Source organism: Epinephelus moara, chromosome 10 (assembly GCF_006386435.1).
Source record: "Epinephelus moara isolate mb chromosome 10, YSFRI_EMoa_1.0, whole genome shotgun sequence".
In the NCBI taxonomy this organism is placed as follows: Eukaryota; Metazoa; Chordata; class Actinopteri; order Perciformes; family Serranidae; genus Epinephelus; species Epinephelus moara.
This window is the reverse complement of record NC_065515.1, coordinates 13,250,939-13,265,942: the sequence shown is the minus strand read 5'-3', so window position 1 is coordinate 13,265,942 and position 15,004 is coordinate 13,250,939. Positions and strand designations below refer to the sequence as shown.

Below are 15,004 nucleotides of genomic sequence, written 5' to 3'. Positions count from 1 at the left end.
AGAGCATCCAAGGCTAGCTAACAAGTGGAGACCAGAGGGTGGGCAATGGGCGCTGTTTCCGCTTACTAACGCAGCTAATCGGCTGTCTTGTCAGCACAGCCACCAGAGAGTAAAAGACAAGACATTTACAATAAAAAACATTAAAATTTCATCACCTCTAAATGGACAGTGCTTTGAAATGCGCTGCTGAAGCTCATACTAAGTCAGCTAAAAGGAAATGACTTTTGTATTTCATTTTGCAGTAATAGGGTATCGAACTATTAAAAGCAAACTTAACTGAGACTGACATCAGATAAACTCAGTTGGACAGGGGCTTACTGCAGAGCTATGGCCGCTGAGGCTGAACCAGTTGTGTTGATAACTGGCGAGCACTGAACACCTTATTAACAGTGATATGAGGCTCTTTAGTTAATAACCAAACACAAATAAGAACACATATATCCAAAACAAAAAAGAACAAGAGGCTGCTTTCCAAAATGTATGATTCTTTTTGGAAGTGGGCCAGATCCTTTGGGCAAATATTTTCTGCCACTCTGTTGTGAGTTACTCATAAATCAGAAATCTCTCCAGATAATTGTTGGCTGACATACTGGAGAGCAGCCATGAGCTGGTGTTAGAATGATATGGTGCACTCCTTTTGTCTTTTCAGCTTTTTCTTTTTTTAAAAAGAGGGGTTTCATCTTGATTGTTTGGATGAATGAAGGCACTGGGGGCGATGCTAAATATAACGTGTGGATAGGATGCCATATAGATGTGATGCAAAAGTAGCTTTTGTTTATAAGAGGGCCATCTTGAATCACAACACACACAAAATGTCTGCCTTTGTATTCCTTTTACTCGTTTTCCACCTCCTCCTCCTTTTTCTTTTGATGCTGCCTTGGCAGCTGGAGGTGTGTGTAAGTTTGTGCATGTGTGGGTGTATGTGTGTTGCATGTTTTGTGCATCATTTTTCTGCAGTCTACCTTATTGCTGTGGTCGTCATCAGATCAAATGTTTGTATCTCTTTGTAGCAATAACCACGCATAATAATCTGTAAGCTTTCTGGAAAACAGATGCTAGTTGTTGTGTTCTTCGTGTGTTTGTACATGTGCATATTAATCCACACTAAAAATGTTAAATCATCTGTGCAGGAGGCACAGTCAGTAATGAGTGCCAACATGTGTAGCTTAGCATCAATATTGTGTGATTTGTATGATTGTATGCCTCTGTATGTGCATTTGTATACATCTACGCTCTCACCGTTTGGTCTGTGAGTGGCGGCAGAACAATGGTCTTCTCCATGGTGTTCATCACCAGCTTCCACAGCTCCTTCAACACACGTTTCAGCACAGTCTTTTCACAGATCTTAGCAAACAAAGTCAGGCTGTGAGGAGGGGGAGACAGAAGACAGGAAGCAGCGATGAATAATGAGCAACAGAAGGAGGTAAATGCTGTTTTCCTGGAGAAAAAGAAACTGAGCAAGAAATAAAAAAAATAGTGGTTGCTTGAAATCCCTGATGCCCAAATAGCGCTTGTCAGAAAAGCTCAGATTTTGGGGAATTTCACTTCTTTTACTCACATAGTCAGAGTCAGGCAAATTCATGGATGTCTTTTTTTTCTCTTATTTCTCAGTTTGTGAGCAGTGTGTGTAATAATACTAGCATGACAAAATCCATTACATGACCATGAAATCGAGCAGAAATTCCTCTCAAAAGTAGGAAAATTACATAAAAACATTAAACTTGTGTGCGTGGATTGTCTGTCTAAGCTGCAGCTTCACCTCACAGATATCTAATACACATTGACCGTAACTTGGATAACCAGAAATTCAACATAACTTCAAATTGCATCTAGAGATTCATCTGCTGTATGAGTTTGTCTAACCCCTGGTAAATTAACTAAATGCCCTCAAAGCCGCATAATCTCTTTAAGCCTCTTTCATATACAGTTCCTCGTAAATTACTGGGATAATCTTTCAGTCACCACTAGTGATTTTCACTATTCACACGTGCACTACATTGGGGAACATTGCCATTTTGTGTCTTTTAAGACATGCCATGGCAATGGCAGAACAGATAGGGCAATGGTCAGTCTATTAGTTGGTGGTAATACAAAACCAAGCAGCAACTCTGAAAGCAAATCAGCCTCCAAAGACCCCCCGAGGTAAAATGCCTAACTTTACAGCAGAAATAGACATGGTTACAGCCTTGCACGAAAAACAGTTTGGGTCTCTGGCAGTTTCCCTGAAATGTTACTAGGTCTTGAGGTAGGAAATTCCCCTGAATATCAATCCCTGCTCCCATTACCACATGACCAAATGCAGGAAATGTTCCTGAACATTTCAGAGATAGACTGAATGCGTAAAAGGGGCTTAGACCCCACTAAAGTGGCAGACTGCCTTACTTGCTGTCCAGGAACTCCATGATGGGCTGCAGGACATTGTCAGCATCCTGCGCCACACTGCTGGCATTTCCCACATTTGACGTTCCCTTCACTTGAGCCAAGATGTCTCCCATCTGCTTCACATTCTCCTCTATGTGAGGCTGGAAACTACAGAGGAAAAGAAGGAGAGGCTTTTGATGAAGTCTGCACTGTCGATCTGTTTAGTGTACATCACATTCATCTCAGACTTATGTGTGAATGACTTTGTGTTTGAGTGTGTTTCTACCTGACAGCAAAGACCCTGCTGAGATCATCCATGACATTGTTGAGCTTAACCTGCAGGTCCTTCAGGATGTCACTGGCCTCCACACACAGCTAAAGTACATGCATGAAAACATTTTGTATATTTTGTATTTATCCAACTGTATCTGTGATTTATTGCATTTTGTATGACTTTAAATACCAATAAAAAGACCCTGAGCAAAATTTAAAAAAAGACTTATCAAAAATAGACGACTGCACACTGAATAGACTTTGCTGTGAATTTATTGAGAGCGAACAACGCTTTTCACCTGTGGCTTCTCCAGGTTCACTCATCACAATTACCTGAACATTCACAGGTGTGACTAATATACATGACTCACGTGGCTTGATTGTCAGTCAGTTCACTTCATTTTTTTCTTTTTTCTTTTAGTGCTTTAACAGATTTGGCAATCTGTTAAAGCACTAAAAGAAAAAAGAAAAAAGTGTATTCAGTGTGTGGTCGTCTATTTTTGATATGTTACTTAAGACATTCCTGCGATCGACCAACACCTGATCCCCTATATCGGCTGTGCAGAAGGAGTTTTGTTTACCTTTAAAAAAAGACTGTTTGGGCAAGGCAACTGTGACCAAACACTAACATATGCACTCAAAGCTAAGCAGGTGAATGATGCTGGCTGGGAGTTGGAACTCAAGAGAGGACAAAAAGAAAAGAGAAATCACTCACATCTTTTCCACCCATGGCTTCAAACATCTTCTCCAGCTGAACTCTCAGCTGTTGGATGTTGTTGATCAGGATGCAGGGCTGAGGACAAAAAGACAAACAGATCAGCCTTCATGTTTCCACTGGATTCAAAGACATCGTTCTTACAACAACCACAAAGCTACAGGAGAGTTCTGTTTGCAGACATAATTAACACATTAACAGTGTGAAACCAAAACTCAAATGTTATTTGTATCAAGAATGGACCAAGCTGACTCCTCTGTGAAAATCCCCACAGGATCATCAAGTCTTTGACCACTCACCACTTTCTCCATGGTGACATAGTTGGCGAACAACCTGGAGATGATATCAGCGTAGGACAGAAGCACATTGCTGATGGTCTGAAGAGGGAAACAAGAAAGAGCGATAGGTCATCAATCATCAGGCTATACTAAAAAACATGGTAACTTTGTAAGGTATGATTTGACTTCAAATTTAACTACATCTACCTTTGCGAATCGCTTCATGTAGTGTCCTACGATCTGCGGATCCGGACACTCTAACTTCCTGATGATCTCAAAGCTCTGGTTGAGCTGAGAAAACACGTCCACCACCGAACAGGAGAACAGAGCATGTTCTGATGTGACCTGGAACTGTTGGGCAGATAAAGGTGTGTGAAAAGATTAAAAACTAGGAAGAAAATAATAGGGGGAAAGGAATAAGTGATAACGGATTAGTAGGAGTAGCAGGTGAGAAGCTGTGACTGGAGGGAGGCTAGCAAGATGTGACCTGTGGGAACATGAGACCATATAGACAGACCATTAGACACTATTTTAAACTGAACCTTGATGTCTTTGACCACATGTGCTGTGCCTCAGACCCCCCCTAGAGCCAACCAGCCGTACAGCCATCCAGTGACAGGCGGGAGCTCCTGTCCGTCTCCTTGTAATTGGCTGATGGCTGGCACCTGGTCCCTAATTGGCTAGAGGTGAGTGTGTAGGTGCTCCTCTGGGGAGTCTGGGTAATGAGGTGAGGGCGGCTTTCCTGCCGTCAAAACTCTGGAATAAGGCCATTAATTTACAATATCCTGCTGTCACAGAGTTGTCTCCCTCCGTAAGTACATGCACGTCTCAGCCACGCTTCTTTAAACTTCCAAAGAGTCGCTTTATACAATGAAGCACTTTGACTGAAACATCCTCTTAGCCCTAACGCACCCTCCGCTTTGAGTCCACGTCTGCGCTGCTGTGTCCATGCTGCTATTGTTGGCTTTGAAGAGTGCAGGAGAGGCACGGGGAAGTGTGGGAGGCAGAGCGTGGAGGGAGGATGAAACTTTGGCTGATAACTTTGAGTGTGACAGAGGAAGTACAAAGGATGGATTACAGTAATTCTGCCTGAACAACAACAGCGACTCAGCGCTTCCAGAGGAGTGAAGGGAAGATAAGAAGAAGAAGAGCTGGAAACTTTTACCCCATCTTTTTTGTCTCTCTCCAAAGCGCCGTGCAGAAAGTCCCGAGACACCTCCTCGTTTTCGTCCAGCCACTGAATGACAAATGGCTCAAACCACCTACGGAGAGCAGAAAATATATTTGCATCTACAAACAAGATGAAGATTTCTATTGCTTTACTTTTACTTTCTGTTTTCAGTAGAAGATGCTACTCACGCAGGATATTCAGGCACTCTGCTCTTGAAGAAGGGCAGGTCTTTGCAGTACTCGTTGTACAGCCACTTGACCTTGAAGTGCAGGTTCATGTAATCCGCACTCTTGCACAAGCGATTTTTTTCATGTTCTAAGAGAAAGAATAAAGTGGACAAATGCACGCTGAGTAAAAACAGCAAATCTCTCCTGGCGTTTAAGCTACCTGCAATTTCCACAGATCTATTGTGCACACAGAGGCAGTGACCCACAGTCGAGCAAACATCCTCACAGACCACAGCCCATCTCAAGATGATCAAGATTACAAATAGAGGACCAATCACACCAACTTTATTAAATAAATCAAATATTAGATTTGAATTTTGTATGAACTTTCAGGCTTTGTTTAATTTGGGAAAACGTCTTCAGAAGTTTTTTATTTATCAGAACCAAACTTTGTCTGTGAACATGGACGTTCGGGATCCATTTTGTAACCTTTTATTGAATTACAGGAGATGGAAAACAGCAGTCTGATATCTGTTGGCTATGTGCTTGGGCTTCAGACTAAACCATAACTCAGATCTGTGTACAATCAGCATGATACTTTGCGTTCTCGTTCAACAGATGACGAAGAGCAGTTCATCAGCTACTGTCAGTATGAAGCTTAAACGGTAACTGGAATTTTCAACCTGGACCCTATTTTCCGAGGTGTTTCTGTCTAGGTGACTAATGGGAACAACTATTTTTGAAACTGGTCCAGTCAGCAGCTGTGTAACAGACTGCATTTTAATCCTGTCAATTTAAACCCACTAAAAGTGCTTGTGGTTTGACAGCATTATGGGAAGGATTTCTACAGAGACAGATCTTTTTCTTAAAGAGTGTGATCCTTTTCAACCAGAAACAACTCCAAAATCACTATCGCCAACGCCACCAGACTTCATTTAAATAAACAGTAATTTTATCATCTTAAAACACACTTCATTCAGAGTCAACAGAAACAAAATAAAACTCATGAAAAAACATCTTGATTTATCTTTGCCTGTCACAACAATCACCAACTCTGGTTTGGTTGAAATAAGCCCTTAATTCACCCAGTTAGATGTGAAAATATGCTGACTCTGCACAGGCTTAAATTACTGTTTATTTAAATGGAGTCTGGTGGGTTTGGCAATAGCAACTTTGAAACAGTTAAAGTTACAATGTGTAATTTAAGTGGTTGTTTATTAGCAAATATCGACTATTGCGTTCATAAATATATATTTACTAAAGTGTAAAGCAGTTCACATACAAATGGAAGCTTTCTCATAGGCTCAGAATGATTTCTCTATATATACACAGGCAGGGCGCGGTCTGCTGGAGGCTGCCCTCTTGCGTCGCCATATTTGAATACAGTGGCCGAAAGGGATATACGCGCTTTGCCTTTCGCGTTTACCTAGAACTTGCCGTCACTGGAGACAGAGAAGGTGAAGATCAATCCGGGGCGCTTCTACGTGAACCTGCTTTGTACTTTTATCACAGATAACCTATATCTCACTGGTAAGCTGTAACATATCATAACATGGTTTAGATTCCTAAATAAATATTCACCTCGTTGCTAGATACTCCTGAAAAATTCGAAAAACTCTGCTGTCTGCGCAAGGCTTTTTGTCCTACGAGGCCACCGTCACTTACCCGACGGGAGGGGTGAGTGAGCGCGAGTGAGCGCTGCAATATAGAATTTGACCGCTGATGTCACTGTTACTCACCATTTTTACACATTGAGGCTTTAAACAAAAAGGATCTTACTCTCCAACAGCAAGGTCTATCTCTGCAGGGATCCTTTCCTTAATGTTATCAGATAACGTTATCACACAAAAACATTGGAAAACAGGGTCCACATTGAAAAATACTTAAGTTTCCCTTTGACAAATAAGGAGTGCCATCAGGGCAAACAAGCGGATCTCCTCATCCATTTGACAAATTGACACAAAATTTGACAGACATGCTTAATATTAAAAGTCTTCAAAACTTTTGGCTGTTGTGGCTCACCACATATTAGGATGTACATTCAAAGTGTTTGTTCAGTCACTGTAAAATCCTGTGGTCTGACAAAGTTTAATCGAAATTGATGAAAGTACAGTCCAATGGCAATTAATATATCCTATTTCTACCATGTTTACTACTAAAACAATGAAAACAACTCTATATATCATTACAGCTAACTCTCCTCATACTCTTCCCTGTGTCTGTGTGCATTTGGTCATTAGTGACAATAGTGCCTAAACCACAACTTCGCAGTTAGCGGCTACATTTATCTCATGAGTCTTCAGTGCTTTGACAAGGCTCGGTCAGTTCACCATTGACTTGCACTCACCCTCCATTGCATACTTCATATCCTGAGCAAACAGGTTCCACATCACTTCAGCGCTGATTTTACCCACGTTGAGCTCCTGGGGAAATCTTGATGGAGGAGAAAAGGAGAGAGGCTTACTGTAAATGCACTCAGAGAGAGAAGGTATATAAAACTAAAGTAGATAAGAGTGCAGGAGTATTTCTGGAGAAGAGATAGAGAAGGAAATGTGATCAAATTTGGGATAAAGAAGAGAATACATATAGGAGGAGTATGAGCACTCACTGGTTTAGGCAGGGAGTGTAGGAGTTCTTGTCCTCCTCAATAATGGAGACGATAAGTGTGATGAGTTTGGACCAGAAGTCCAGATTCTTGATGCTGGGTCCCTGCTCCTCTGGAGGCACAGCACCCTGTTTGGCCTGGAACAGCAGTGACACAACTAGAGTCACAATAAAGCTCTATACAGACCTTTTTGGGAGGAATTTAACCTGCGATTACTTTGTCCAGTGTTTGACAGAAAAATCTGCACCTCTGGAAACAACTGGCAACCTGCAAAGTGCAGACCATATCGGTTCTAGCCTGGTTCCAGACCACAGACCCCGCCCACTCAACTGAGTAGGCTTGTATCTCTGGTCTGGCATACTTCAATGAATTTGCGATTTATCTCGTCCAAACGATGGACGGACCAATGAACGCCGGGGGTCTAGCGATTAACCAATCAGCGCCACGCTGATGTCAAGCTGTACGCCGGTGGGTAACTGGTGAGGACAGCAACAATGGCGACCGCTACAGATCCTACAGACCACATTAACGATGCTATCGAGGTATTTCGCCACTACTCGCGTTAATGGAGGACCAAATTAAAGAAGCTGCTAAACTGGATTTAACGGCAATGCAGCTGGGCGTGCACGACGACGGAGACATTTTAAACGGGCAATGCTCGCTTGTTTTCGGCATCCCCGAGGCATGGATACTAATGACGTCAGATTCTGGGTGAGTCGTTGATCTCTACTGATTGGTTAGGGAAAAAATCAAATTCCCTCCCCCTTGTAAATCGCCTTCAATGGAAGCCATGTCAGACTGAAGGTTCTGGGAGCTTCAGTCTGACACTCAGGCTATATCGTTTCATCATCATCATGATATGCATTTTAGGCTATACTGCACACTTTACCGACATGTTGGACGCAGGGTCCCCACACATTCTTACCAATGAATTTTCCAAACTTTTCTATTACTTTTCCACAATATTTTACCCCATTCCCGTGACTTTATTTAAGTTGTTTAAAATGTAAAAGCCATATAGTGATACATTATTGAACACTCACTTCCCAGGCATTTGTGGATACAAACTGCTAGCGCTTGCTACCATGACTCACTCATTAGACATCCCCGCTACTAAGTAGCTGCATATGCCAATAGAGTGCTGCAGGAATGAGTCCTTAAACTTGGAAATGAGTCAGCATCTTTTCCATCCCAGTGTTCACCTATCTAAAAGTCAATGAGTTTTCCTGAATGGACTTTTGGTTAGATGCCTGAAATACGGTCTGTGGTTAACACAAGCTTAAGAGACTGTCAAGTTTTGTTATACGACATAAAACACGTCAGTAAATGTCCCACTCGTGAACTTTGAAGTCTTAAAAAAGGTGGTTGCTAAGAGGAGGCTAATTGATGGTCAAACACAGCTTTACAGCCTTTTGGTAGCGATGTTGAAGTCTTGCAACCTGGGTGTAGTTCATTTACAGCCTGACGTTAGCTTTTTACTTCTGAAGACTGCATTTACGCTTTCAAAATTATAAAGGAGTGTTCATCTGTGAAGATTAATAAAGATAACTGTTAACTTCTACATCACTGTATACCTTGAAACTGGTATATCGCTGCAGCCCTACTACTAACTTTATTCCTGCAAGTCATGTGAAAACCCAAGCCAGCTTTTCCAGGTTTCCCAGACAGCCAGATAGCTCCCCGATTTGCAATGAATCCAAGTGCTCATATACAGTATATGTGACTGGGGACTCGCTCTGTATATCAAGACCTAAGACCACCTGACCTAGATTTTAGTCAAAGTCTTGTTTTTGTTTTGTCAAGAGAACAAGGGGGACGGAACTCCTGCATGGGCCTACAAAAACATCGTCCCTGATGCACTCAATAGAATGAGAAAAACTCAGGGCCACGCCTCTTTTGGGGGGGATAGAAAACTCTGCAGATGTCAATTCACTTTGATGTGTGTTAGGATTAAACTTTTGACAAGTCTGTATGCATTTATTTCTTGTGAAAGAAATGTTTGTTTTATGGACATGTCTAATAACTGTTCCGCGACCTTGCATGAGCCATCCAAGTGGATCAACGACCTAACACACTGACTGGATATTGCTTACCCGAAACATAATACCTGGTGATTCAATCAAACATGTATTTGATTGAATCACATAGTATCATTAGGCTCAGTGTTGTCTGTCAATAACCAACCTGTTAATAGCCGACTGTTTGATCTATAGGCTGAGATTTAGTTGGAGACGACAGTCTGCTGATACTATACTGTATGACTGTACTACAGCAGCCTCCCACTCAAGCTAGATCCATCAGTAGTAACTGTCACCAGAATCATTAAGCCATTTACCACACTGACAGTGAAGATTTAGTATCTTATGTGGCTCAAATCTCAGTGTGAAAGCCTTGGTTCATCTGCCACACAACAGCCTCTCTGCATCTTCCTTTTTTGTGGCCTCTGTGATGATGCAATGCTGGTTGGTCTACATATATCACCTGATACGCTACAGATGTTTTGAGATTTTTATGAACATATCTTTAACAATATTTAAAACAATGTATACTCAAAACTTCTCCAAAACATTCTGGAGAGCAGTCTTTGTCATTTCATAACTTTCCAAGGAACCCTGTGGATAATATAACCAATGGGAGATTGAGATTTAACATACATTTAGTACTCTTAATGTGAATTTTACTACTGGTATTTTAGATTGTCTGACAGAGACAGACTTTTTGGAGGGAAACCTTGCCTGTGTTGTTAATTCAACAACTCATACATATTCAGCATTTGCTGCTCAAACAGCTTTAAACACTCAGAATGTCAACTGTCTGGACGACTTCTTTGAAATAGCTGCAGATGCGCTGGGAGAAAAAAAACTAAGCCGAACACTGCAGGGGCTGAAGAGTGAAGAATGATCTTGCAGAGATTTCAACAAAATATAGCAACGTCCCTTAGGATGAAATGTTTTATTCAAAGGGAAAAATGCTTATTTGAAATTCACGAGGGAGTCTGAATGGAGCTGGCGCTTTAATGAGGACTCAAAGCAAGTTCTAGAAATAACTGTTGAAATCCGATGCAGGAGTGATGGATGGGAGAGCCTGGCCTGCCCAGACTGAGAGGATAATGGGGACTCACCACACACAGACGCACGACACATGCGAGCACGCACTCAATGCAATTCCAGCACAGTGCAAAAACCCAGAAATAAAGCAAAGGAGATAACATTTTAATTACTCCTTGTAATAGTTATTTATGAAGAAAACGGCTGGCCAGTTTGTAAATGATTAGTAAATCAGGTCTTTCAGTGAGTTTGGAGTTTGGCAGTTATTTATGCTGCTTGTTCCTTCTGAGACAGTGAAACAAATTACAGCCAAAGAAAAAGAGAAGTACATCAATCAATGGACACCTACGACAAATAATTCATGTATGTTAATCCTTGATTTTATGATAACGAAGAGAGGGGTAGAAGAAGAGATGGAGAGTCTCAACTGTAATGCAAAAATGAAATGCAAAAACAAAAAGCTGATTTATTTTGGGCGGATGATGGTCAGAAGTTGGAGTGGTTATTTAAGACTGAGGTTTTTAAGACTGCTAATTTTATTTTCAAAGCCTGGAATAGAAGGCAATCCTTGCTCTTTAAGTGAGATATATCAATGGATTAGATTAGGCTTCACTGTCCTAATCATGAGGACTGTTGTGTTTACGTTCTACTATTGTACATCTGTATTATTGTACATTTGTTTTGTATCTTGGTTGTTTCCAACTTGTATGTTTGATCATTGTTTCTGTTTTTGAGATAAAGTGTCTTATAAGCCCATAAGGGCTGGGCTTCTTTAAAGCATGACACTTAAATAAAGAAATCAAATCAAATATAGGCTACCCTTATTTGTTTACTTGAGTCCCTTTTTTTTGCACTTTTATCTAAGTATGGATTTTAAGTACTCTACCTACTACTGATAAAGAGATAATAAATACGTTTTATATGCTAAAATAAAACTCAAATACCAGTACTATGACAACAATTAAATTCAATACTTACTCGACAATTTTATGTCAGTCTGAGGGAAATATGATAAAAAAGAGCAGCCTGCACAACCTCAAAATCTTAAGCAACACATAGAAGTGCATGGTTGTGGCAAGGATCCAAAAACAAACAGAACACCGGCACTCACAGATAAATTTACATACCTAATGTGGGCGAAATATGTTACCATTTCAACAACTTAAAAATCAGTTTGGCCTCTTGGACTCTCACTTCCTAACATATGCTCACTTATCTTCTATTTAAATAAGATGTGAAGAGGGAGAGGGTGGGTCGTGTCCAGAGTGGGTCAGATTCTAAAGAAGGCAACTCTGGCAAGAGGTGTGGTCTCAGATATCTATAATTTAATGTCCATACGGCCCATAATGTATATTTTTCTGTCCAGCTGGCTTGGGAGTATGACCTAAATACATCTCTGACTGCGTCCCAGTGGAACATAACTTGGAGGTCGGCTTTGAGATCTTCTAAATGTGTGAGATTTAGGATTATACAATATAAGATTCTGTGCAGAGCATATATATTACTCCTGTTAGATTATCCAAGATGGATGACAAACATCAAGATTTCTGCTGGCATAATTGTTGCAACTGAGCTACTTTAATTCACTTACTCTGCGACTGTCCAGCTGTTAAAACACTCTGGTTAGTAGTGATATCTCTTATGTCAGAGTTTTTCAATGTCAATTTCCCAGTGTGCCCCAAAGTATGCTTGCTGGGCCTGAGGTTGGACAATAATGTCGGAGTAACTGTCGAGCACCTGTAGACACTGGGTTGCTTATCTACACAATTTTATTGTTCCTTTAATGTTTTATTTTAATGAATTTCTCTTGTAAAGCACATTGAATTGCCTTGTGTATGAATGGTGCTATATAAATAAAATTGCCTTGCCTTGTCTTGCCTTACTAAGAGACTAATTCTTCTAATCTGGAAGGAGAGTAAAGCAGCCTGCTTCACAAGGGACTCTTGGCTGAAGGAATACCTGGAATTACTAAACATGGAACTGGCAGAAAAGAAAGACTTCAATAAGGGGCTGGAAGACCACTGGGACACTTTCCTTGCACTATTAAACAGTAGTCCCTAGTTTAAAAGGCGTGTATACAATGGAGGTATGAGATTCAGCAATGTATGTATGCTACGTGAATGTCACCCTTGCAATGAATGAATGAACTGCCCAGCAGTGGCCTCTCCTAAGTAGAGGGAGTACCCGCAACAACCAGAAACAACTACACTAGCAGGTGTCACAAGCTGAAATGTAAAAACTGGACGCCCAAGACTGGAAACATGTAGCAAAAGACTATAAATAAGGATCTTTGACCACGAACACCTAATAAGTTCATTGTTGAGTCCAAGTGGACGTTTATGCCAAATTTGAAGAAATTCCCTCAAGGCGTTCTTAAGATATTGTGTTCATGAGAATGAGATGGACGCAAGGTAACTGTGACCTTGACCTTTGACCACCAAAATCTAATCAGGTCATCGCTGAGTCCAAGAGGATCTTTGTGCCAAAATTGTTGAAAATCCCTTGAGGCATTCTTAAGATATCAGGTTCACGGGAAAGGGACGGACGAGGTCACAGTGACCTTGACTTTTGACCACCAACATCAAATCAGTTCATTGTTAAGTCCAAGTGAGCGTTTGTGCCAAATTTGAGGAAATTTTTCTAAGGTGTTTTTGAGATATCAAGTTGATGAAAATGAAATGAAAACATACATTTAAAAAAAATGTATGTTTTGCGTTTAGTTTCTTCTTTTATATCAAGGACAATGTAGCTTGGCAAAAAGAAAAACATTTTTTTGTCTCTTATTTTCTTACACTTGGAAATATTATAATTACATGACTGTTGGCAACGGACAATTATGGTCATGCCAAAAAACCAACCTGAAATTTGAACATTTCGAGAGGGAGAAAGAGAGAGACAGACATTCAGTCACACCTACACAGATATTCAGTAAATTGCTGCTTCTTACCGGGTCTGTCTGATACTCGCGGCTGTACAGCTCATGACAGTTATTAAAGATGTACTCGTAGGTGGAGTTGAGACAGGCTTTGACACAGTCCTTCACTACCTGGCTGGCTCTGGGAGGAGACTGAAGCTCTTGGACCTGAGCACAAAAGAGAAACTGTTAAAGTGGGCAAGTGCACTGAAATTAGTTCGTCAAATTATGGCATGTGAGAACTGTCTTTGTGTTCATCTTTATCAAGAAGAGAAATCAATTTAGAGTAAAGAGGAAGTTGTGGATGAAGTCCATTACATCCTGTTGGTGTAACACACTGAGCAAGATGACAGTCTGATGGGTAGATGGAGCGTATAAAATACAGAAGAAAAGGAAGGGCTGGTACCTTCATTCTGAAGAAGGTGATACTGGTGAGGAGGTCTACTGTGGACTTGAGGTCCTGCAGCCTCTCGGGACTGCTGGCAGGGAAATTGTTCTGCACAAAAAAAAAATTACAGTGAGGCACAACACATGACATCACATCCATCTTTGTCCACTGTGTGTTTTGTGCGGCACGATTCAGCATAGGCAACACTTATTACTGCGTGGGTGTGCAGTGTTTCCTGAATGTGTCTGTGCATGTTTCAGAGGAGCTGTCAGTCTAATTAACACGTCCTGCTTTGTTTTTCTCACAAAGAGAAAGTTGGCAGAGAAAAGGAAGGGAGAAGTACAGTACAGAAAAAGAGGGGAGGTGATGGTTCGCTGTTGATGTTCTATCATGCAGTTTGACTATGTCGCCACTGTTAGTGGTTTATATGTGAGTGCAGACAGTACGATGGACGGCAAACTTACGCGGTACATGGACAGGTCAATGCGCAGGGAGTTGTGGAGCTGGTCCAGAAGCTTGACAAATCGCTCTTTCTGTGGGAATCACAACACAGATTTCAACATTACCAAACACATAGCAGACACACCACACTGCTTAAATATAAAAGCAGTGTATAAAACATAGATGTTTACACACATCTTCAACCTGGCAGCACAGATGATCTATACAATCACCACAGTTTTAAGGTGGACACCCAAAAGTAGTGTCACCAATTCAGTATCTGACCCAATGTCTCCCCTTTTGTTCCTGAGTTATAAGATATAAGTTATATAGATAATGGCCAGAAAACAGTATGATGTCACACTGAAGTTGACCTTTGACCTTCTGGATATCAAATGTCATCGCTTCATCTTAATTTGTGTGGAAATTTGTCATAATTAGTATGAATTCTTGAGTTATGGTGAAAACATGTTTTGTGAGGTAACAGTGACCTTGACCTTTGACCACCAAAATCTAATCAGTTCATTGTTGAGTCCAAGTGGATGTTTGTGCCAAATTGAAGACATTTCCTAAAGGCCTTCTTGAGATTGAGATTGTTGAGTCTTCTTGAGTCTTGAGATTGTTGTTTTTAACCTCTGTGAGGC

General features: G+C 41.0%; 1 protein-coding gene across 1 annotated transcript in view; it reads right to left on the bottom strand.

Moving 5' to 3' along the window:
• unc13a (unc-13 homolog A (C. elegans)) overlaps window positions 1-15,004 on the bottom strand; it is a 70,623-nt gene that overhangs the window by 22,479 nt on the left and 33,140 nt on the right. The window contains exons 23-35 of the mRNA XM_050055801.1: window positions 14,384-14,452; window positions 13,938-14,027; window positions 13,565-13,699; window positions 7,574-7,707; window positions 7,313-7,398; window positions 4,987-5,113; window positions 4,793-4,889; window positions 3,835-3,978; window positions 3,649-3,726; window positions 3,350-3,427; window positions 2,648-2,736; window positions 2,383-2,529; window positions 1,240-1,363 (exon numbers count right to left, since the gene is read on the bottom strand). Of these exons, the coding sequence (XP_049911758.1) occupies window positions 1,240-1,363; window positions 2,383-2,529; window positions 2,648-2,736; window positions 3,350-3,427; window positions 3,649-3,726; window positions 3,835-3,978; window positions 4,793-4,889; window positions 4,987-5,113; window positions 7,313-7,398; window positions 7,574-7,707; window positions 13,565-13,699; window positions 13,938-14,027; window positions 14,384-14,452 (1,398 nt within the window). The remainder of the gene's footprint in view (window positions 1-1,239; window positions 1,364-2,382; window positions 2,530-2,647; window positions 2,737-3,349; window positions 3,428-3,648; window positions 3,727-3,834; window positions 3,979-4,792; window positions 4,890-4,986; window positions 5,114-7,312; window positions 7,399-7,573; window positions 7,708-13,564; window positions 13,700-13,937; window positions 14,028-14,383; window positions 14,453-15,004) is intronic.